The sequence below is a fragment of the Aethalodelphis obliquidens genome, unplaced genomic scaffold (assembly GCF_003676395.1).
Source record: "Aethalodelphis obliquidens isolate GAN/ISIS:26980383/991018 unplaced genomic scaffold, ASM367639v1 scaffold94, whole genome shotgun sequence".
Lineage (NCBI taxonomy): Eukaryota > Metazoa > Chordata > Mammalia > Artiodactyla > Delphinidae > Aethalodelphis > Aethalodelphis obliquidens.
Window position 1 is genome coordinate 2,223,902 of NW_020838038.1, and position 24,120 is coordinate 2,248,021.

Consider the following 24,120-nt stretch of genomic DNA (forward strand, 5'->3'; position numbering starts at 1 on the left):
TGCTGCGCACGGGTTTTCTCTAGTTGTGGCAAGCGGGGGCCACTCTTTGTTGCGGTGCGCGGGCTTCTTATTGCGGTGTCTTCTCTTGTTGCGGAGCACGGGTTCTAGGCGGGCGGGCTTCAGTAGTTGTGGCATGCGGGCTCGGTAGCTGTGGCTCATGGGCTCTAGAGCGCAGGCTCAGTAGTTGTGGCGCACGGGCTTTGTTGCTCCTCAGCATGTGGGATCTTCCCAGACCAGGGCTCGAACCCGTGTCCCCTGACTTGGCAGGTAGATTCTTAACCACTCCGCCGCCAAGGAAGCTCACAAAATATTTTTTCTATATTATAAATTGATAGTAAGTAATCATGTCCTGTACTAGTAATGACAAGTGAAAATCGAGGCAAATATACCCATTGAGAAGGCCTTATAAAAGAATACTCATTCATGTTTTAAAATAAAATATACCTAAAACCATAGCCAATGTTCAGCCAAGAAGTACCAATCTGGGTCCTGTGGCTGTTTCTGAAAAGCCTGCATTCTGGATGCTCAGTGTCTGTGCCTTACCAGTTGTTAAATATTTTGATTATCATCCCTACTTATAACTCTGTAGAACCACCAGTTGATAAACATATCAGTAAAAAGACAGCTCAAAAATGTCACACATAGAAAGACATTACAATTACCAGCAGGTTGCTATAAGAGAAATCTGTGTCTCTTGCTGGTACTTAATGATAAACATCATTATCAATAAAAGTAAGAATTTGTTTACCAAAGAGCTTCCCTCAAAGACTAAGGAGCGCTGCCATACCAAGAAAGGCACATCCATAATTATTAAATGCAGGCATTTAGAAGAGTCTAGTTAGCAATTTTTAAAGAACTAGTATATATTTAAGCAAGATACCACCTAGATAATGGCGTCTAAGGGGGTCACTTGGCTGGTAGACGACTTGGGTTTTGCTTGTATGTTCAGCACATAGTCGTGAGGGAAGGATGAGCGGACAGTGCAGTTCATTAGGGGCTGAAGGGGGCGGAAGTTGTCCACCATTCTTTTCTCTTTCTCCCCCTCAGAAGTGAAGAGCAGGGTCCGAAATTGCTCAAGCTAGAAACAGAAACAGGAAGCATAAATAATTTCAATAGAAAAACAGCTTTACTTCATGAATAAATTACTTTCATTTTTACTACCCTGAAACATTTGTCTAAAATTGGATACAGAAGGAGAATTTACTTCTGGGCAGGAGTCCCTTCACTGCTGGACAGGGAATAAAATGTTGTGTGAGGAGAGTAGCAGGACGTGGTGAAGCCAGTGGGGCACTTGGGATTCAAAGACTGGCGATCAAAGGCCCTGTCCCCCACGTATTAGCCATGTGCCAAGTCCAAGTTACTTCATCTTTGGTTCTCAGAAACCTCATCTTTAAATGGGCAAAAATAGCCAGGCTACAGGATAATAAATAAAAGGCTTGATGCATATAGTAACAGTGCCAAAAATGTTTTGTTTTTTCAAAATTTAACTGAATCCTTAACATAACGTAGTCTTGATTGCTTACCGCACCTGGGCATTGCGGACAAGGCAATGCAGGTGGAGGTCTTAACAGGCAGTGGGGTGCCTCCTGCCAGCACTGTCCAATAGAACTCTCCGCGGTGAAGGAAAGGTCCTAATTACAGCAGCCACAGGCCACAAATGGCTGGCTGCTGAGCACTTGAAATGTGGCCATTGTGACCAAGAACTAAATTTTTAATTTAGTTTCAATTTAAATGTATTTATACTTAAATTTAAATGCCCACACGTGTCTTGTGGCTAAGGTACTGAACAGTGCAGCTCAGTATAAAAGGAGTGATCCCAAATCAAAGGCTTGTTTTCCAGTGTGGCAGTAGCATCAATCAGTAGCCCCTTGGCTTTCTGAGCAAACATGTTATAGAACACTTGACTTCAAGCCAGCTGGAAAAGCTCTTTGTAGCATTTTTCCTCACTCAATCAGGCACACTGTAGCTACAGAGAGGACAGCCTAGGGCACAGCAGGCAAGCATGGGAAGATTTGTCTGGATTAAAGACTTCAGGCCAAGTAGGCCAGGGACAAGCACCCAACACAGTGACCGTACTTGCAAATCACACATATACCCTCATTAATTAGGAACGTGTCTGAGTAGTTCAGGTTTATTTTTATTTGGCTAATTGCAAAAGATTAGAAATAGCCCAAGTATCAATAATATATTTCATTAGAGCTATAAAATGGGCTAGTATATAGCCATTAAAAATGATATTGAAGGTAATGTTTATTATCTATAAAATGTTCCACACATCATCGAGTGAAAAGAGCAACAAAATGGCATGTACAGAATGATTCCATTTTGTTCAAAAAATTGTATATATTTATATAGATGAAAGAACAGAAGGATTTATGTGTATCTGTATAAGTAAAAGACCAGAAGGATTTATCCAAACAATGATTAACACTTAGTGGTAAGATTGTAGGCAACTAGGATTATTGATGACAGCTAACATTTTTTTCTTACTGAATTTTCTATGTTGAAATTTCATTTGAAAAGTCCTCACATGGGCCACTGACCCTCTGATTTATTTATTTAATTTATTTATTTTTCAGTGTTATGTCAATTTTTAAATATGAAGGATAGTAGCGGAATAAATGTATAGGCCACCAAGCCCAGGCTTATGAGCAAACTCTGTATTCTGTCATTTGTTTATGGTGGTTTTCATGACACAGATTTTTTTTCTTTTTTTTTTTTTTGCGGTACGCGGGCCTCTTACTGCTGTGGCCTTTCCCGTTGCAGAGCACAGGCTCCGGATGCGCACGCTCAGCGGCCATGGCTCACGGGCCCAGCCGCTCCACGGCACGTGGGATCTTCCCGGACCGGGGCACGAACCCGTGTCCCCTGCATTGGCAGGCGGACTCTCAACCACTGCGCCACCAGGGAAGCCTGACACAGAATTTTTTTTTTTTAATTATGTAGTCTACCTTACCAGTTGCTATCTCTGTGACTTCTGGTTTTGATATATGGTTAGAAAAGCTTCCTCCATTTGGATGTATGAAACGATTTTCCTATGCCTATCCTAGTACTTTTATGGCAGTATTTTTAACATTTAATATGTCTGGAATATATTCTTGTGTAAGGTTTGAATGGTCAATCCAACTTTTCACCCCCAAATGTCTGCTCGATTGTCCCCATCGCTCTTACTGAATAATCTCATCTTTCCCTTTCACTGGGCTGAGATGCAACCTTTATCATAAACTAAATTCTCATATGTACTTGGACATATTTCTGAATCTACAGTTTTCATCCTATGATTGATCTCTTTATTTGTGTACCAGTACAGCACTATTTAACTATTGAGGCTTTATAACTTGGTTGATTTAATCATCTTTCATTTTCTCTTTCACAATTTTCCCTGGCTCTTTATTTATACTTTTCTTTTTCCACATGAGGTTAGAAGTAGCATACCTATTTTAAAATCCTATTGGTATGGGCTTCCCTGGTGGTGCAGTGGTTTAGAATCCACCTGCCAATGCAGGGGACACAGGTTCAAGCCCTGGTCTGGGAAGATCCCACATGCCACGGAGCAACTAAGCCCGTGTGCCACAACTACTGAGCCTGTGCTCTAGAGCCCACAAGCCACAACTACTGAGCCCGCGTGGCACAACTATTGAAGCCAACGTACCTAGAGCCCATGCTCTGCAACAAGAGAAGCCACTGCAATGAGAAGCCTGCGCACTGCAACAAGGAGTAGCCACCGCTCGCCACAACTAGAGAAAGCCTGCATGCAGCAACGAAGATCCAATGCAGCCAAAAATAAAAAAAATTTTTTTTAATAAATTTATATTAAAAAATCCTATTGGTATATTTATCGGGATTACATCAAATTTATGAAGAATAAACAATTCATGGCCAATAACAACTTAAGGAGAATTGACATCAAAGGTGTCTATGATGTCTTCCTATTCAATAACATGGAATGAATTTTATCAACTCAAGTCTTTTGTGTCCTTTAGAAATGTTTTAAGTTTTCTTGTTAAGCTGATTCCAAGGTATTTTGTATTTTTTTCCATTATAAATAGCATTTTTTCTTCCATTATATCTTTTTTAAAAATTCATTTATTTTATTTACTTATTATTTTTGGCTGCATTGGGTCTTTGTTGCTGCGCGTGGGCTTTCTCTAGCTGCGGCGAGCGGGGGCTACTCCTTGTTGCAGTGCGCAGGCTTCTCGTTGCAGTGGCTTCTCTTGTTGTGGAGCACGGGCTCTAGGCGTGCGGGCTTCAGTAGCTGTGGCTCGCAGGCTCTAGAGCGCAGGCTCAGTAGTTGTGGCGCTCGGGCTTAGTTGCTCCGCGGCATGTGGGATCTTCCCGGACCAGGGCTTGAACCTGTGTCCCCTGCATTAGCAGGCAGATTCTTAACCACTGAGCCACCAGGGAAGCCCTCCATTATATCTTTTAACTGATTGTGATGTATACATGTCCAGTGTACTGATTTCTAGAAATTAATATTGTACTCCACTAATTACTCAGTTATCTTTGCAGTAGTTCTTTTTGTTGTTTTTCTAATTTATTTTTTCTTTTCTGGTCTAATTATATTGACTACTTCCAAAATATAACTTCAGTTAAAATTTAACATAGTAATTCTCTTTTCCGTATTAAGCATACTATATACTTTAGAACTGAGATCAATCTCTTTTATCAAGTTAGGGAAGTCTCCATACATTCCTATTTTATTGAAAATTTTTTAAAAAACTGAATGTTGAATTTTGCTACTGCTTCTTAAGAATCTATGGAAATGATTATTTTTAAAATATATTTAGATTCACTGATATGAATTAATATCATTCGTAATATTGAACCATCCTTGCATTACTGGAATAACTACTACTTGGACAAAATATATATTTCTTTTTTTTTTAAATTTATTATTTATTTTTGGCTGTGCTGGGTCTTAGTTGTGGCATGCGGGATCTTTTTTTTCAATTGCGGAATGTGGACTCTTAGTTGTAGCATCTGAACTCTTAGTTAACACATGCATGCAGAATCTAGTTCCCAGACCAGGGATTGAACCCGGGCCCCCTGCATTAGGAGTGTGGATTCTTACCACTGGACCACCAGGGAAGTCCCTTTTTTTTTTTTTTTTAATTGGAGTATAGTTGCCTTACACTGCTGTGTCAGTTTCTGCTTTACAGCAACGTGAATCAGCCATATGTGTACATATATCCCCTCTTTTTTGGATTTCCTTCCCATTTAGGTCACCACAGAGCACTAAGTAGAGTTCCCTATGCTATACAATAGGTTCTCACAAAGTATATATTTCTTTTAAGGTACTGCTGGCTTCTGTTTATAAAATATTATTTTAGCTTTTTTTTTTTGGCCATGCCATGCAGCATTCGGGATCTTAGTTCCCCAACCAGGGATCGAATCCATGGCCCCTGCATTGGGAGCGTGGAGTCTTAACCACTGGACTGCCAGGGAAGTCCCTATTTTAGCTTTTTAGCTTTTTAGCTTTTTAAAAAACATATCCTTCAGACATACCAGTCTGTACATTTTTTTTTTTTTTTTTTTTTGGTCTGATCTTTGGTGGGTGTTGGTGTCAGTTATCCTGGCTTCATAAAAAAGGTTCTGGAACCTTTTGTTCTTGTGAAAATGCTTTGTGATTAATTAAAATCCCATAAAGCAAGCATAAGCAAATATTATTGCAGTTCAGTTATGTTATGAATTAAATAGAATATGTGTATTAACATAGTAATCACCACTTAGTTGCTAAGGAAAAAATAGACTCCAGGGTCAAAACAACTGACTTAAAATTTCTGGACAGACATTGTTGGGTTCTGCTTTTATCCTGAGGTTCCATAGCAAAATTCCCTTAAAGATTTTACAGGATTTGAGCACATCCATTCTCAGCCTTCATTCTTCCTTTTAAAAGGGTCTTGTTTATATAGAGATTCGTATTTATATATAAAATATACAATGCATAAAACATATGTCATTGTCAAATATGGAAGTAAAAAGCTTATGTTTCCTAAGTTTTACCTCTTCTCTCTAGTTAATTTGAAGCATTTCCTAATTCATATCCAAATTAACACAAGATGTTAGCGCATTTTAATAAAAATGTATGAGCATTACAAGATGTTAAAAACTGATGCCAAAGTTTGAGCCCAGCCTTGTTTTAAAGGGGCAGACTAGAATTTCCTTACATAGAAATGTGGAAAGAACGTACCTGATCATGATCAACCTCTATGGGCTGCTTCTTAATGATCCAAGTGACAGACTCAGAGAGTGGCGGGATAGTCAGGGACCCTGAGTAGGTCCAGTAATCTGGGCAGGTAGGCATCAGACAGGAAGGGTCGAATGACCCAAATTCCACAAGCATGTCCTGGCCAAGAGAAGGGGTCATCGAGTTATCATTTTATGCTGAAAACCACTCAGGAATCAGATGATGTGGTGATGATTCTAGGGGAGTCTGAGGACCAGCAGTGGTCCAGATGAGCTCCAGGTACCTCTGGGCACCTTAGGACAGAATCATACCCATGCTTTGTTCCTGCAATTAACCATGTATTTCTGATAGTCCTCAGTGGGAACACAGCAAAAACCATTTTCTCCCTTCGTTCTAGTGAGCTTATAGTAGGTGCTGTCCTCTGAACTCTTTGGGAGGCATTAGGTGGTGGCTGGTGCATAAACAAGGAGGCTTTTCCTTTTCAAGAGAGATTAATAGAATTCACCTTTCTAAAATGCAGTGCAAATTATGAGGAGACAGGATCCTGGACAGAGAGAGGGACAGAGGGGAACAGGGAGGGAGAGAGAGGAAAGTAGATGGGGGTGGAGTGGGGGTGGGGGAGGGAGGAGGAAAAGGAGGGAGATAGAGAGGGAGGGCAGGGTGGAGACAGAGGCAGGGAGGGGAGGGAAGACAGACTTGCAGAGAGCAGCCCCTCTGGGATTCTGAATATTGAACAATTAACCTTGACGGCTGGACAGAGGTATCCACCCCAAAGGATGTGGGTAATTGTTCTGTAAAGCTGGACAAGCCAAGTTTCTGTCAGACTTTTCTGTGCCCCCTGCCTTTGGGAGGGTAGCTAGAGCCCAGAAGGCTTCCCTGAGTGTTTGCACAGGACTGAGAAGGAGCAGCGGTCGGGAGCAGAGGAGGGGACTCATGTTCCTGAGTTTCTGAGTGCTCATTGGCATGGCAGCCAAACCAGAGCCGCCGTCTGTGCCCACCAACAGAATCATGTGTCTCCTCTGCAAAGTGTCCCAGGGCCAGGGGCTCTCTCAACACAAGCATCATAAATGGCAAGTTGTCTTAAGGGGCAGCTTTCAAAGAGAGCCTGAATTACACTGAGGTGAATTAACATTTTCCCTTTCAAAGTGCCGTGTTAGCGTCTCCACTCTGAGATTAAAACATAAAATATATTTCAAGTGATTTAGGGGGAAAAATTACCTAATGCGTAATTGATGCCGTAGTATCCACCAGTTTCTGTTGCTCTTTATGATATTTGCCTAGCTAAAGAACAATAGATGAGAAAATATTAAAAACAATTGACATCTCACTCTAGAATTGTAATAGAATGTGAATTAAAATCAGACACCTGGACTTCCCTGGTGGTGCAGTGGTTAGGAATCCACCTGCCAATGCAGGGGACACGGGTTCGATCCCTGGTCCGGGAAGATCCCACATGCCATGAAGCAACTAAGCCCGTGCGCCACGACTACTGAGCCTGCACGCTAGAGCCCGCGAGCCACAACTATTGAAGCCCACGCGCCCTAGAGCCCACACGCAACTACTGAGCCCATGCCCCACAACTATTGAAGTCCACACGCTCTAGGGCCCACGTGTCACAACTACTGAAGCCTGCGCGCCTAGAGCCCGTGCTCCGCAACAAGCAAAGCCACCACAATGAGAAGCCCATGCACTGCAAGGAAGAGTAGCCCCCGCTCGCCGCAACTAGAGAAAGCCTGCACGCAGCGACGAAGACCCAACTCAGCCAAAAATGAATTAGAAAATAAATAAATAAAACATATTATTAAAAAATAAGATAAAGTCAGATACCTGGTGATTACCTAAAAACAGTCCACAGTACTGGAACTGCACTTAAATTGACAATTTAGAATGTTATAAACATCACTGAGTGAAAGTAGATACAAAACAAATGAGCAGGCTGTTTGCTGATAGGCTGGAACCCACAGTCTGCAGGAAAAGGTGTCCCTTACTCCATCAGCTTCCCCCTCTGGGTCTCACTGGTGCTTGGCGCACAGAGGCTCTGGAGGCTGAAGCTGTCAGGGCAAGCCAGCGCGTAGTAAGGCCCAGCTTTCAGTTCAGGCCCCTGAGTCCTGAGGAGCTTCAGTGCAATAGCTATGTTTTCCAGTTTCTATATTTGATGCTTTGATATCTGAGGCCTTGCTGATGCTAGAGGGATCACCTCTCCCAGGGTTAGTCAATTGCTAGAGAGAACAAACAACAGGGAGCATGCCTTTCATGTACAAACCAACCAATCCAGAGCTCAGACCCCAACGACTTCCTTTTTGGGATTCTTAATACTCTGAGCTACTATTCCTCTGCCCTAGTCACCCCAGGGCCACATACCAGACAACTGGGGGAAGCCTCTATGCCCAGAGCCTGCTGAAATTATCCAAAGTGGCCAATCCTAAGCCTGCTTATGTTGTCTCACCCATTCCTTCCCATGGAAACCACAACAAAGGTTCTGTCCATGTCTTCCCCTGCCCTCTCTGCCTCCTGACCACCCCTGGTCCTTCCCCATGTGGCCATGCATGGCATGCCACGTCTCCTCTTTATAGGTATTTGTGAGTATAATAAAATTCTTCCTTCATGATAGCCATTTCCATGTGTGTGTGTCTTACCATACTTGACTAGACTAAAACCTGGGTATCCTTAAAACACTCAGCATCCAGAGTGGACTAAGGCAGGGAGCCTGCAGGAGGCCTGTACCTATGGAACCTGCAGGAGCTCAGAGGTGCTGTGCAGAGTATGGTCCACAGATCTCCAGTCCAGTTCTCCAGGTGCTAGCTGAGTGACCTGGCAGGAAAGCACTTAACCTCACTGACCTTTACTTTCTCCATCTAAAAACGGAGATGTGGGTCCACCACAGAGACTTCTATGGGAGATAAATGAAGCACTCAGCAAATGTATAGTCACATCACACTCTTAAATGTTTAGTTCCTTTCCTGAATTTCCCTTAGTTGTTTGCCTTTATCTTTTTACTCCATTTAAAATACATTCTTATCAAATCTCACATTTTAACTGATATTTAGTATTATTTGCTTTTATACCAATGCCTAAAAATAGAAATGTAATGCAAACCACAGAGGTAATTTTAAAGCTTCTAGGAGCTCCATTGAAGAAGTTAAAAAACAAAAAACACACAGGTGAACTTAATTTTGAAAACATTTTATTTTACCAAATATATTCAAAATATTGTCATTTCAACATATAATCAATGTGAAAAGTTACTAAGTCTTGAAAATATGTTGTGTATTTAATACATACAGCACATATCAATTTGGATGCTAACTTTTCATCAGAAATACTTGATTTGTATATTTTACACTTGAAAATGTAGATAACATACCCAAGCTGTCCCAAACATTTTTAAGTTTTCCAGTAGCTGAATTGTCAGTTCCTAAATTTAAATGACAATCAACTGAAGCAAAATTTGAAATTCGTTTCCTCACGTACAGTAGCCACATTTCAGGTGCTCAACAGCCACACATGACTTGTGGCTACCATATTGGACAGCCCAGTTTCATACCATTTGAAATATATTCTTAACAGTCTTGTATTTTAAGCATTGTTTATCTTACCAATGTATTGATCCCCATATTCTTAAAGTAAATAACAATATTCTAATGTTCTATCTTTTCATTCTAGAATACAACACATCATTTAAACTTGGTAAGGTTTTTAAAAATAGTTTAAAAAATATTCCTACCATAGCCAAACCATCTTCCTCCAGTTGCTGCATCCTCAAAGCTTTCAAATTGGATTGCATTCTGATGTACCAAGTACAGCTGAAACACCACTAAAAGAAGTACTGCCTGACCATATAGGATTGCTCCAAAATAATTCAGCAGCCTTATTCAGCATACACTATTTAAACATGTTTCCCTACCTAAAATAAAGCCACTGGGAAAGACATGACAATCTGATGCAAAATGAGATAGAAATAAAGAACAGGAAGAAACTTATGCTGGAGCAGCAATTAATTCCATGTGGATTAATATTACTTTGGAATAAAGGGATTTATTTGGGGAGAAAAATTTTTTTAATTATATAGTAAAGTAAGTAACATTTCAGTGAGGGATCAACATTTGTTCATTCCCATCTTGATTTGCAGGAAATACTAAAATCCAAAATCCATTTGCATCAAAAGGAGAGAAGATGCTTATCTTGAGAGAAATAGATTCTCCTTATGGGAATTGGACAGGAGTTGAAGACACATTTCTTTTTTGAGGGGTAACCACTTAAAATGTGTTTCTTTCTATTTTTAACGTAACATTTAAAATTAAATTAGGGGAAAAGTTGTAAGAAGAAATTTTATTTCCTTATATGCTCCCTATACTTCCCTACAAATTATCCTTGTCCATCATTCATGAACTTTCTGGCATTGCCATCCCCAGAGCCTCCCAAGTGAGACACCTCAAGGTCATGGTTAACTTTGCCTTCTCACTTTGAAGCCTTCTCGTCTCCAAGTTCTGTTGCTTTTATTTTAAAAATGCTTGTTAAAACTTGCTCTCTCTCTTTCGACTGCCACAGCCTTCATTTAGGCTCCCACCGTCTCCCATGTGGATTAAGCTGTCCTGCACGGTTGCCTGGGTCAATCTAAAAAAATAAAGCAATTGATCAATTATTTAGATGATATCATGCTATGCCACTCTGTTTAAAAATAACCAGTGTCTCATAAGCCTGCCTTCCACCTACCCTCTTTTTTAAAAACTATATATTTTTTTAAATTTTATTTTATTTATTTATTTATTTTTGGCTGTGTTGGGTCTTCGTTGCTGCGCGCGGGCTTTCTCAAGTTGAGGTGAGTGGGGGCCACTCTTCATTGTGGCGCGCAGGCTTCTCACTGCGGTGGCTTCTCTTGTTGAGGAGCACAGGCTCTAGGCGCGTGGGCTTCGGTAGTTGTGGCACACGGGCTCAGTAGTTGTGGCTCACCGGCTCTAGAGCGCAGGCTCCGTAGTTGTGGTGCACGGGCTTAGTTGCTTCATGGCACGTGGGATCTTCCCGGACCAGGGCTCGAACCCGTGTCCCCTGCAATGGCAGGTGGATTCTTAACCACTGCGCCACCAGGGAAGCCCTCCACCTACCCTCTTAATCTTCAATGATCACCAATCTTCCCGCTTCTTCCCACAACACACATTCTCATTCTGGCCACTTTGGGTTTTGACCACTTTCTGAACATCTGCTTCTGCACATGGTTTTCCTTCAGTCTGGGATGCCCTTCTAATCCTCTTGGCAAACTCCTTTTCATCTTTCAATACCCAACACAAATGTCCCCTCCTTAGTGGAATCATCGTAGAGTCCTCTGAGCAGTCTACATCACACCCTCCTCTGTGGTCCCACAGCACTTTTAGAAACCCTTCTTCAAATCACACTTGCTTTATCATTTTAATTTAATGTGTGCTTCTGTCACTAGACTTTGAACTCTGGGAGGTCAAGAATCGAGTTGTTATTCCTAGCACTCAATGCAATGTCTGACACATGGTTGGCACTTAGTAAATGTTGAATGAATACATAAATCAATGAATGACAAAATACATACATGTTATTGGGTAACCACAAATATAAAAGGCCTTTTTCTTGCCCGACTAGCCTTTTGCCCTGTACAGTTGACCCTTGAACAACGCAGGGGCTAGGGGTGCCAACCACCTCGCAGTTGAAAATCAGCATATTTAACTTTACAGTTGGCTCTCCTTATCCTCGGTTCCGCATCTGTAGATTCAAGCAACAGCGGATGGTGTAGTACTGTAGTATGTAGTTATTTTTTAAAAACCCATGTATAAATAGACCTAAACAGTTCAAACCTGTGTTGTTCAAGGCTCAACTGTATTGCAATTTTATCATTTAAAATCTGACTAAACAGTATTGCTATTTAATATAAAAGTTATTTGTAAAGTCAGCAAGTAGAGGAACATTACCACATATTCAACACACACAGAAAATAAATTTCTAGCAAAGTTTTAACTTCACGCCCTATCTTCTACATCAGTTATAGAATCTATACACAGAGATATATGTATTAACAGGAAATACTGTTTATACTAGTAGATGGAAATGTACATAAAAATGAAAAGAGACATTTTTCATACACTCAAAAAAGTCCAAGGAGGATCCAGCAATCCCACTTCTGGGTATATACCCAAAAGAATTGAAAACAGCATCTTGAAAAGATATTTGTACACCCATGTTCACAGCAGCATTATTCACAATAGCCAGACGGCGGCTGCCACTCGAGTGTCCACGAACAGATGAAGGGATAAACAAAATGTGGTATATACAGCTGACCCTTGAACGACATGGGTTTGAACTGCGCGGGTCCACTAATACGTGGATTTTTTTCTAAAGTAAATATTCCAGTACTACATGATCCCCAGCTGGATGAATCCGAGAATATGGAGGAATGCAGATATGGAGGGCTGGCTATGAGGTATACTCAGATTCTCAACTTTGTGGAGGGTTGGTGCCCCTGACCTCTGTGTTGTCTACGGATTAACTGTACATACAATGGAATATTATTCTGCCTTCAAAAAGAAGGAAATTCTGACACGTGTTACAATACGGATGAACCTGGAAACATTATGCTCAGTGAAATTATCCAGTCATAAAAAGACAAATACTGTATAATTCCACTTAAGTGAGGCACCCAAAAGTCAAATTCATAGAAACAAAAGGAAAATGTTCATTGCCAGGGGCTGGAGGGTGGGGAAAAATAAGGAGTTATTATTTAATGGGTACAGAGTTCTGAGGATGGATGGTGGTGACAGTTGCACAACAGTGTGAATGTAGTTAATACTACTGAACCATATACTTAAAAAAAGGCTTAGAGAGTACATTTCATGTTATGTGTATCACACAACGAAAAAAAGAGTCCCGTGAGTCCCGTGCCACTGCTAACAAAAGAGGTCTCCACTCCCATGGAGGCCTTGCGATGTGGCCTGTGCTGACATGAAACTGTCCCTTTAACTCCAGATGAGACCACAGACAGGTCTGGCTCTCACCTGAGTTATCTGCAGAGTCTTCAAGTTCCACGAGGAAAGAGTACCCGTTATTCCAGACGCGGAGGCAGGTGGTCGGGTCGTAAGAGACGGTGAGCAGTTCTAAGCCAGGATCGTAGACACTGTCCCTCCACCGGACGTTGATGGGCGACTGGCGCTCACCCCCCGGGACCAGGTCCACGCTCTCCCAGAGAGGGTGCACTAGGAGAAAGCACATCGGGGGCTGTCCTCGAGATGACACTAGCTGGAATCCCACTGGGGGGATGATATGGTCCCATGTAAGCGTGTATGCTGGGTTCAGCTCTTATGTGAGCCAGCTGTGAGGATTAGGCAGCCATCCTGCAAAGCCTGGGTAGAATGTTAGCATTGCTAAGGTCCCTGGAGTCCTGCCACATGAATAGCTATGACACTGTATATATTAAGGTGTACACGCACACTCTGTCCCACACGGGTGATGATGACATCACTGACGGTGATTTTTCTACCAAAGAGTCGAGCGCCAGGTCTTTGTGGCAAGTCCCTGATAAATCTCAGGAAACTTCTTACAACAAAGAAAGAGCTATCCACACATGATGGATAGAACCCACATGTATAATTCGGGTGGTCCAGCTCTCTGCCCTTTAGAATCAGCACGGATGGGCAGAACCGAGACCAACAGGAAAGCTGGACAAAATACGAATCAAGATAAATCATTACCAACGACCCTCTGCACCTCACCCCACCACTGAGAATGAGTCTGAGGATTGACGAAAGTGACAAGGCAGCTGCTGCCCAGTCAAACCCCCCTGTGCATGGCAGGGTCACTGGCACTCCACTTGTGGTAAAAAACAAGCTTGCCTCTGGTTTCCTCTTACAGAGGAGACGGTTCTCTTCCTGAGATAGCTGCCCAAAGCAGGATCTTAACCTTCGATTTTTTGGTACAAGTGCCCCAGCGGCATAGACACAGAGCGCTCCAAGGCAGTTTCTGGACCAGTGGTTCTCAAAGGAGGGAGCGATTCTGACCCCGGGGGACATTGGACAATGTCTGGAGACACTCTCGGTGGTCAAAACTGGAGGAGGGTGCTACTGACATCTAGTGGGTAGAGGCTGGGGATGCAGCTAAACATCCTACGTATATAGGCTGGGCTTTCACAGGAAAGAATTACGTGGCCCCAAATATCATTAATGCCAAGGTTGAGAAATCTTGGTCTAGAGCAGAAAGCAATAGGCAAACTCAGGGCATTCCCTTTCCCCACCCCCCGCTCAATTTTTTCATATAATGCGGTAATCTCGTCTCTAGAGAGGTCTGAACCCAACGTTTTGGGTTTTCTCCCTTAGTGTAAAATAACTTCTGAACAACAAGAACTTACTTTAGAGAAGGAGGACTTTCTGTTTCAGAAATCTAAAATGAAAAATGCATATGAATTGGTACAATAGTCATATTGGTATCAGATTAGAATGCAAGTTCCTTGCAGGGAGGAGCCATACCTCCCTCCCTTTCTTCCGTGCCCTGTAGCGCCCTACTGGGTATATGCCCTTTGAGTATTGATTATCCAAATGCTATTGTTGGGATAAAAAGCTGTATTTGATTAATTTTTTAATTATTTTTTATTAATTTTTATTGGCGTATGGTTGCTTTACAATGTTGTGTTAGCCTCCACTGCACAACAAAATGAATCAGCCATACTGATTAATTTTTAATTTGATATTTTAAAACTTCCAGAAACCCCGAGAACAGCCATGATTCAGTCTTAAAGCTGCCCGCCGGCACAAAGAAACCTGACAACACTGTCCGCTCTGAGATGCTCAGACTGAGGCTGAGGGTTTGAGCATTCACACCCTTCAAAACCAGCTCGTGTGGGTCTCGTAAGGAGACTAGGGGAGAAGGGAATACAGAGCAGATCCCTAAGACGATGCCCTCTTCCACCCAAATCGTCCCCCACTTCATTCAGGAAATGGCCTAGAGTCTACTCTCTCACCCACACAAACACCAGCCCAAGGAAACTGGGCCTGTTCCTTCAGCTGCTCTTGTATGGTCATAACGCTCCCGTCAATTTGTATGCCCCTCTATTCACAAGTTGAGCTTCCAGGTTTTCTTTCCCCCACCCACCTCCTCCTTTAGGAACCCAGAGCATCCCCCCAACCAGGGAGCCCTTGGTCACTGTCCCCTTCGTGAAGCCAGCTTTTGCCCAGGGCTCGTTTTGCTAATGATAAATTCACATTTTTGTTCTCTCTTCCCTTCCTCTTCCTGCATTTTAACAAAATACAGATTAAAATGATTTCTTGGTGGTTACTCAGACTTCCCCTCAAAGTCAGAAGGTGATTTCGTCTTCTGACTAACGGAGCCTGCGTTTCCAGCTTCTTCTCATGTGGGGAGAATGAAATGAACAGAGAGAGTGATTCTGTCAGCCATGGTTTAAGGGCACGACGTCACACTGTCGTTAGGAAGGTGTCACTAATGTAACACTGAGAGCAACACAGTCCCTTTAGATTCCACAGTGAGGATGTGCTCAGCTTTGGTTCCTGTTTACATGACTGGTCCTGTCTTCGATTTACTTTGTACTTGTACCACCTTCAGCTCCAGCCTCGGGGGTGTCCGTCTTTCGGGATCATTCCTGTCTCAGCCCCTCAGTTCCTGCTCCTTCTCAGAAATCAATCTCCCCTCATTCAGCTCAGGGCTGGCTCCTCTTCTTGGCTTGTCACCTCTTCAGCAAAAGTGTCACTTCCGCACCTCCCTATCCTCTTATGCGATCCCCTCTTGTTTTTTATTAATCATAGCATTCTGATCTTTTCCTTCAAATCGTTTATTACATGGGTATGATGATAAGTATATGCATATATGCTTAGTTATCTGCACCCTCTGCAAGCCCCATGAAGAACTGAGCTGGCTTTCAGTCCCTGCTTGTGGATTGAATGTATAAGATAAAGAGCATTACTGGGAAGGGGTCATTCCCGTTTTATCTTTATTTCCTTTTACTCTACTGAGCGCCGCATTGTTTTCTCCTTAAGGATCTTTGAGGTTTATCTCTTCTTTGTCCAGCCCTTGACCACCAGCCTCATTCAGGCCCCTGTACCACAGACTTTTCCTCAAGGAAAGGTCCTCTTGCTCACTTTTTCTCCTCTCTTACTCCCCTCTACTGTGTTTTGCCATCCATCAGTTTTCCTAAATTACCACCTTCATCATGTTGTTCCCATGTTAAAGACTATGTGAAGTCCAAGCTTCTGCATCCAAGCATCGAGGTTTTCCTAGTAGGAACCCATCTCGCCCATCTAATTTTATTTCTCCTCATTCTTCCCAAGCTCTGCTCTTGCCACGCTATTCCAGAACCTTGCCAGGCTACTCCCCTTGGTCAGTCAGTGAGATGTGCTGAAACTGTAGGATACCTCACTGGGCTTTGAAGACTTAGGAGAAAATCCTGTAAACTACCTCACTAATAATCTTTATATTGATTACATGTTACAGTGATAATATTTTGGATATAGTGAGTTAAAGTATATAACTAAACTTAATTTCACCTGTTTCTTTATCCCTTTCTTAGTGTGACTGTTAGAAAATTTAGAAGTGTCTATGTGGCTCGCATTATATATCTTTTGGACATTATTGCTCTATACCATCACTGGCTTTCTCTCCAGTGCCTTGCCCTGTACTGTCCTTTTTCTTGAGATGGGCTATTTCCTCGTCAAATTGAACACCATCCTAGCAGGCCTAGGGCTTATTGCAGTGATGGGATACACAGGGACCCTCCATGTGACTTTGCTGGGGATGGTCACAGAATCACAGAGTGCCTTGTTAGAGCATCAGGGTTGTAAAAGGCACTTTCATGCTGAGCCCAGGTAACCACAGCGTCACATGCAGTTACCAGTGCAGGAGACTAAGGCCCACGTTTCCTGGTGGTCAGTTCAGGGCTGTTTGTTAGTTCACTGTAGCTGCAGATACCCCTGAGGCCGTTACTGTAATTCCACAGGGCTAATAGGTCCACTGTTTCTCAAGATTATTTGAAAATTAATGGAAGACAACACAGTCTGGGTATCCCAGCCTATATTATCTGGGGATTAACGGAATTCTCTGTGAAGACGTTGCAAAACAAGCTTTTGAATACTCTCGTTCTCCAGGCTTTATTAGTGTCCTTCAAAATGAATTGGAGAAATAATAGAACAGTTTTCTAACACAGGTAAGTTATAATATAGACTTGTCCTGTCAAATAGAAGTTTCTCTGATGATGGAAATTTCTAATATAGTAAGTGCTAGCCACAGGTGGCCATACAATTTGAATATATTTACATGTAAATACACACATGGGGCTAGTAGCTACATTTTATACAGTGCTATTCTACTGAGATTTGTCCTAAAAATAAATGTTCCTCTTACTTCTAAAACTAGGGAGATCATGAACGTTAAGAATCAATAGAATAATAACAAATCTGTACCATTTCCATTCTAGATGACATTCTTTATATTTCATTAAATTAAAAATTAATATTATTAAACTTATTTCCCTATGGTCTAAGATCTCATGCCTAAATCTTTTTTTGTTGTTTTTTTTTATTCAAGACCCATTTATTCTCTAGTTCTGCCCACATGGAGACACCCTCCTCGAAAAGGCGTTGAATCCTTCCGTTCACTTTAACACCTTGTGCTGAAGACACGTGTTCCGAGGTTTCAACTATGAGATCCACATTCTTAAAGCACTAGTTCTTAAACCTCATCTAGATTTCTCCCCTTGGATGGGGGGAGATGACCCAAACACAGAGAAGAACAGCTCAGGACTGTGGGCTCTGCTCGTGCAGAAGACCTTGCAGCTCCCCTGACCACCCAGCTGGAGCCAGGATTAGGGCCCTGAGACGAGGGGCGCCTGCTGGGCTGCCGCCCCCGCCCCCGCCCCCGCCTCCTGCCTCTTCACTAGGCTGGCTGTCACCTCTAGTTTCCCTGGAGTTTGGGGATTCTAGACGGTCTCTGCTCACACTTCTGCATCACGCCTGCTGCCTCAGCACTGCTGATCCACACCAAGGGGGAAAGGCACACAGAACTGCTTTTCAGCACACCAACGTTCCACACAAATGTTACTCTATAAGCCTGCAGGTTCTTTTTCATCAGAGGACATTCGCAAGGCCATGACTTCCCCCGGCTCCCCACTGCCCTTGCCAGCAGACTGGACACGCAGGGCGGCCGTGCTGAGTGGTGCACACCGCCCTGGCTCCACTCAGGCGCACTCTCTTGGAGAGCTGAGGGCGGTGCTCTGGGCTCATCAGCAGGATCTGTCCCGAAGCCAGCCCTAGAGTGACAAGAGCCACACCTGCAGGTCTGTTCCACCGACCAGCCGCACAGGACCGAGCTGGGCCCACGGACCTTGGTCTGGATTGTGTTGGCTGGTCGTTCTTGCCTAGGTTCACAGGCCAAGAGCCAGTGTCCTTCCTTTCCTGCTCATCACCGCACCAGCGGCTCACTGCTACCTGCTGCCGTCACACGCCTGGCAACCTCGTGTTCCGGGGCCAGCCAAGAACTGAGACCCCAGCAGGCCCCTAGTTCCCAGCAGGCCAACTCCCCATTAAACTACTGCTGCCTAGCCGTGTTCTCGAGGCTGCAGAGCCGGGAGGGTGCGGAGAGCATAGCAAGCCGCAGGCGCCCCCAGCCCCAGACCCGAGGTGCTCCGCGGAGGCGCCGGAACCTCGCCGCAGCCCCGCCCCCCCCCCAAACACAAACGACCTCTGCGCCCGCCTGTCCCGCGGACCCGGGCGCACCTCCGACCACCGCGACCCAGGATGGAGGCGCGGGGCGCGGGGCTCGGCCTGCGGCGGGCGCTGGGGCGGGCGGGGGACCCGAGCTCCGGCCCCGAGGCCGTGCGGCCCGCCAAGCCCACCTCCGTCCCCGCCGCCCGGAAACCCTAAATCTTTTTTATGTGACAGAAATTTAGGCTAAATTTCACTAGATGATACAAGAAATGAAAGTGATTTTATTTTCATCGTGGGTAATAGATGCAGGCTTTCATCTTTATTTTATCATATCACCAGTCTGCAGGGTTAGGACTGTCAACATTTACTGTCTGCCACTTGAGATCACAGCCAACAGCAGTTTGAGTTGATGCCAGTGATTCCTCGGGGAGAGGGATGGTGCGGAGTGAAGGCAGAGCACAGGGCACAGGCCCCAGTGAAATGCTGTTTCTAAATTCGCCGCAGCCTCCTTCAGTCACTCCCTACTCGGCTCCCGGATCCTAACAATGGTCAGACATCTGAGGGAGGTGCTGAGCATATGACAGTGATGAAGGTAGTGATGATGATAACGACTGTGGTACTAGAGGTCGCTGCCAAGGCCGAGTTCTCAGTGTGTGGCAGGCGCTAGCTAAGGACTTTCCACATTAATTAACCCTCAGTGGTCTTGCATCACTCTGGGTCCCAAGTGTATTGGGCCTTCCGCTGGGGTACTGAGCTTCCAGAATCAATGAGTATCGTCTTTACAACTACACAGATGAGGGACCAGGATATACAAATAGGACATGCGCAGTGGCCCAGGGCAGCAAAGACCAAATATTCTCCTGGGGGAAACAAGGAGGGACAGAGTAATATTCGAAAACCAAAATCAAACGGTGACTGTGACCTGTCTCTTCTAGTAAGTTACAAACAAGAACATTTCATCTGATGTGGGAAATTAATCAAGAGAAGCCCCTACCTCCCTAAGCCAATACTTTCTGGGTTCTGTCAGCACTAAAAGGAGCAAACTATCCTAAAGACACGAGCATATTGGATTTACTTCCATCTTTCTGTAAATAAAAACAAATACTTTCTGTAAATATAAACAAACAAGAAAATAAGGAAAGCACTCACACAAAATTTAGTAACTAGATAAATATGACTACTTTTTTCCATTTTAAGCCTTAGACCGCAAAGTGCCAGTGTTGAGAATAAGCCAGTCCGGGTAGGATGGGGGCCTGATGGTAGGAAGCCGCACCCAGCAACCAGAAATTTATTATGACTCAGACCAGCTCAGTTTAATGAGAACACAGGCAACATCGGAGGAAACAAAATAAACTTACAGTAAAAATATATTTATGAAGCAGTTTCAAGGCAATAGATTTAGCTAGATTAGCATTACTAATAAATCCCTCTTGTAATGTGCAAAACAGGGTCAAAGAGAGTAAACCCAAGGAGGAAAAGTTGAGAAAGCTAGAATCTGGAAGCAAACCAACACTGGAAAACTGTGTGAATTCACTGTGAATGGTGGAAAATACATAACTTCTTAGCAGATATGCTTAACCATTTCATTAAACTCATGTCTCCACTAACACACACATTATCCTCTCCGATCATCTCAGGGGTTCTGTACCAGGGTTACTTGGCCCCCCAGGGGACACTTAGGGATGCCATGCAGCATCTGCAGTGCACAGTCCACCCCGACAGCACAGGATGACCCACGCCCATGGCAGTAGCGCCGTGGTGTCAGGGAGGACCATCTGCTGCCTCACTTGATCTGCTGGGTTCACAGCGGAGCTCACACTGGCGAGCTGGTCACCTAGAAGCACCTCTTCTGCAATTTGTAACGAGGGACGGAATATTCCAGAGTATGAAGCTACTGAACTGCTTGCAAACATGAATATGCAAATTCCAGAATGTTCAGACTCACAGAAATAATTCGCAGTCCGTGGATCAATTTTAGTAAAAAGACGGTTGCTAACAAAAAACAATAAAGAACAGGTTCAAAGTATTTGAAACTTAGGACTTCTTTGACTTATTTCTGCATGACATCATTTTAACAAGTTAAAATTGGTGAAGAAAACACCTTTCCACACGGCACCGTGGTAATCATTTCACAGTATGTACGTGTATCAAATCATCATGATGTATACCTTAGACTTAGGTCAGTTATATCTCAATAAAGCTAGGGGAGAAAAAGGCTTTCCATATTTGAACAAACAGAGAAATAATGGGTTATTACTCTCAGTTCTCAAGGCATCTAATCCCAGTCTGGAATGCCACTGACATCAGAGCTGCAGACACTCAACACATGTGACTGTTAGGAAACAACCAGGCTTCTGCTCTCTCCAGGCAGCCATGTACTCACAGGCTCGGTTCCGGGTTTTGTAAGTACAGGTGTAGAGGCTGCAGGGCCTTGCTAGCATGGACCTCGGAATCTGGAACCTTCTCCACTGTGCCTTGCATGGAGAGGCTTGAAGAATGACCCTCAGGCGACTCATCATCACCATCTTTAGCTTGAAGTCTTGATCAGCTCCCAAGTAACTTGAAGGAACCTAATAACCCAGAGCAAAAGGAGGACAGAGGAAGAAAAGTCGCAAACAACAGAGGTGGCCGATCACGTGGAAAACATCATTCAGATTATTAGTATGCGGGAGGGGTAGGTAAATACAGCAGGAGTGGAGTGAACCAGGCAGAGGGTGGTAGGAGGTGAGGTCCAGAGGTACTGGATGCCATATCAAGGAGACATGTAGGCCATTGTAAAGGCTCTTTCTCTAACTCAGGGTTTCTCAGCTTCGGCATTGTTGACATTTTGACCAGATAACTCTGTTGTAAAGGACTAGTCTTTGCACTGTAGCTTGTTTAGCGGTGCCCTTGGTCTCTACCCACTGGATACCAGTGGCACCTTCCTTCCATTTGTGACAACCAAAAACGTCTCCAGGCATTGCAGATGTCCCTTGGAGAACGGGAATCACCTCTGATTGGGAACCACTGTTCTAAGAGAAGTGGGAACACAATGGAGTTTTCGGAGTAGAGGAAGGACATACTCTGATTTACATTTTTTTTTTTACATCTTTATTGGAGTATAATTGCTTTACAATGGTGTGTTAGTTTCTGCTTTATAACAAAGTGAATCAGTTATACATATACATATGTTCCCATATCTCTTCCCTCTTGCGTCTCCCTCCCTCCCACCCTCCCAATCCCACCCCTCTAGGCGGTCACAAAGCACCGAGCTGATCTCCCTGTGCTATGCGGCTGCTTCCCACTAGCTATCTACCTTACGTTTGGTAGTGTATATATGTCCATGCCTCTCTCTCGCTTTGTCACAGCTTACCCTTCCCCCTCCCCATATCCTCAAGTCCGTTCTCTAGTAGGTCTGTGTCTTTATTCCTGTCTTATCCCTAGGTTCTTCATGACATTTTTTTTCCTCTTAAATTCCATATATATGTGTTAGCATACGGTATTTGTCTCTCTCTTTCTGACTTACTTCACTCTGTATGACAGACTCTAGGTCTACCCACCTCATGACAAATAGCTCAATTTCGTCTCTTTTTATGGCTGAGTAATATTCCATTGTATATATGTGCCACATCTTCTTTATCCATTCATCCGATGATGGACACTTAGGTTGTTTCCATCTCCGGGCTATTGTAAATAGAGCTGCAATGAACATTTTGGTACATGACTCTTTTGAATTATGGTTTTCTCGGGGTATATGCCCAGTAGTGGGATTGCTGGGTCATATGGTAGTTCTATTTGTAGTTTTTTAAGGAACCTCCATACTGTTCTCCATAGTGGCTGTATCATCAAAAAATCTAGAAACAATAAATGCTGGAGAGGGTGTGGAGAAAAGGGAACACTCTTGCACTGCTGGTGGGAATGTGAATTGATTTACATTTTAAAAAGCTCATTCACAGTGCCCTACTGGAAACTGACCAGGATGAAAGAAAGAAGCAGGGAGCCCATTCAGGATAATCCAGGGGCTGGAACTAAGGATGTCACAGTGGACGTGGTGAGAAGTGGCTGGGTACTGGATGTATCTTGGGGATGCAGCCCGTAAGATGTGAAAGAAAGCAGTCAGAGATGACTGGCAGATGCTTGGCCTAAACAACTGCAAGGATGGACTTGCCACGAACTGAGATGGGAAGACTGTGTATGGAAAACGTTTTGGGTGGGAAATCAGCAGCTCAGATTTGGGCATGTGGAGTTTGAAATGAAATTCCAGTAATTCAAGTGAGGAAATATGGTAGAATATTCTACCTCATGGTAGAACGAGGATGAACCCCTGAACAAAGAAACAGAACCCGGCACAGGAGCTGGCGGGGAGGGAAAGATGGCACTCTTACTACTAATTCTATTGGGTTTGAGGTGCCAAGGGGGCAGGCGAGAGGAAAGGTCTAGGGAGAGTTGGCAGTGCAGCTCTGGTGCTCAAGAGAGGTTGTGAGGCTAGAGAGAGAAGGAACATCCCCTCCCCCCAGGGGTAACAGGTGTATAGAGACCAACAAAATGGAGTGATTAAGGAGGCCAAGAGATGGAGAAGGAATGGTCAAAGGCAACCAAGGAAGGAATGGATGCATGGAAGGTCAGGGGCAAGGAGGGTTCCAGGGAAATCCTAATAGAAAGAAACTTAATTTAGCTAATGCTAGGCTACAATACGTGTAACAATATGTGAGATTATTAATGTCCAGGTATGTGCTTCGGAAAGAAAGATGCTTATCAGAAAAACGTTTATGAATTTGCACCTAGACTATAAACTGCAAAATTTAGCATTACAAATAAACTAATACTCATTATTAAATAGGCCCCAGGTGAACCCTGGAACGTATAAATGTAGAACACATTTTCTCAATAAGTTATATTTTGTTGTACAGGCACAGGAAAGGTGTGACCATGAGCTGGATGGGCCCTAGGGAAGGTAAGCTTTCTATGCTACATGCCCTTTGCTATCACTGATTATATATGCTCTTGGGTTTTACTTACACCGTCCTTATCTGCTGTTTTGCAGACAGAAATGTGTGAATGAACAGATTCTAACAGCCTTTTAGAATCACTTGTAGATTGTGTATTTATTAAATGCCTTGGCTCTTCAACTCTGCCTGGTTAAGCCATTTGTACTTATGCAAAACACCAAAAAAACCCCAAAAAACAAAGCACAAAAACCTACTAAAGGTTACAGTTGCGTTGAAGAAAAATTCCTTGATTCTTATCAGATGGACCCTTCACTTTCTTGCCTTCTGACTTAGAAAGGAAGACAGC

General features: G+C 43.5%; 2 protein-coding genes across 4 annotated transcripts in view; one reads left to right on the forward strand and one right to left on the reverse strand.

The window, feature by feature from the left end:
- Positions 1-251: 251 nt before the first annotated feature.
- CA5B (carbonic anhydrase 5B) lies at positions 252-22,904 on the reverse strand. Its single transcript, XM_027095766.1, is given in 8 exon segments — positions 252-1,078; positions 6,191-6,346; positions 7,406-7,470; positions 9,896-9,935; positions 9,937-10,061; positions 13,048-13,398; positions 21,230-21,416; positions 22,801-22,904. Coding segments are annotated over 8 exon segments (1,149 nt in total). The 5' UTR covers positions 22,831-22,904; the 3' UTR covers positions 252-883.
- Positions 22,678-24,120, forward strand: part of CLTRN (collectrin, amino acid transport regulator) — a 50,241-nt gene continuing 48,798 nt past the window's right edge. For 2 of the 3 annotated variants that reach the window (XM_027095788.1, XM_027095792.1), the window contains exon 1: positions 23,735-23,779. Coding sequence is in view for 1 of the 3 variants with exons in the window: in XM_027095785.1 (XP_026951586.1) it covers positions 23,755-23,779 (25 nt within the window). In the remaining 2 variants the exon portion in view is untranslated. Of the gene's footprint in view, positions 23,780-24,120 lie in introns of all 3 variants that reach the window. The other variant, XM_027095785.1, reaches the window with a different exon arrangement.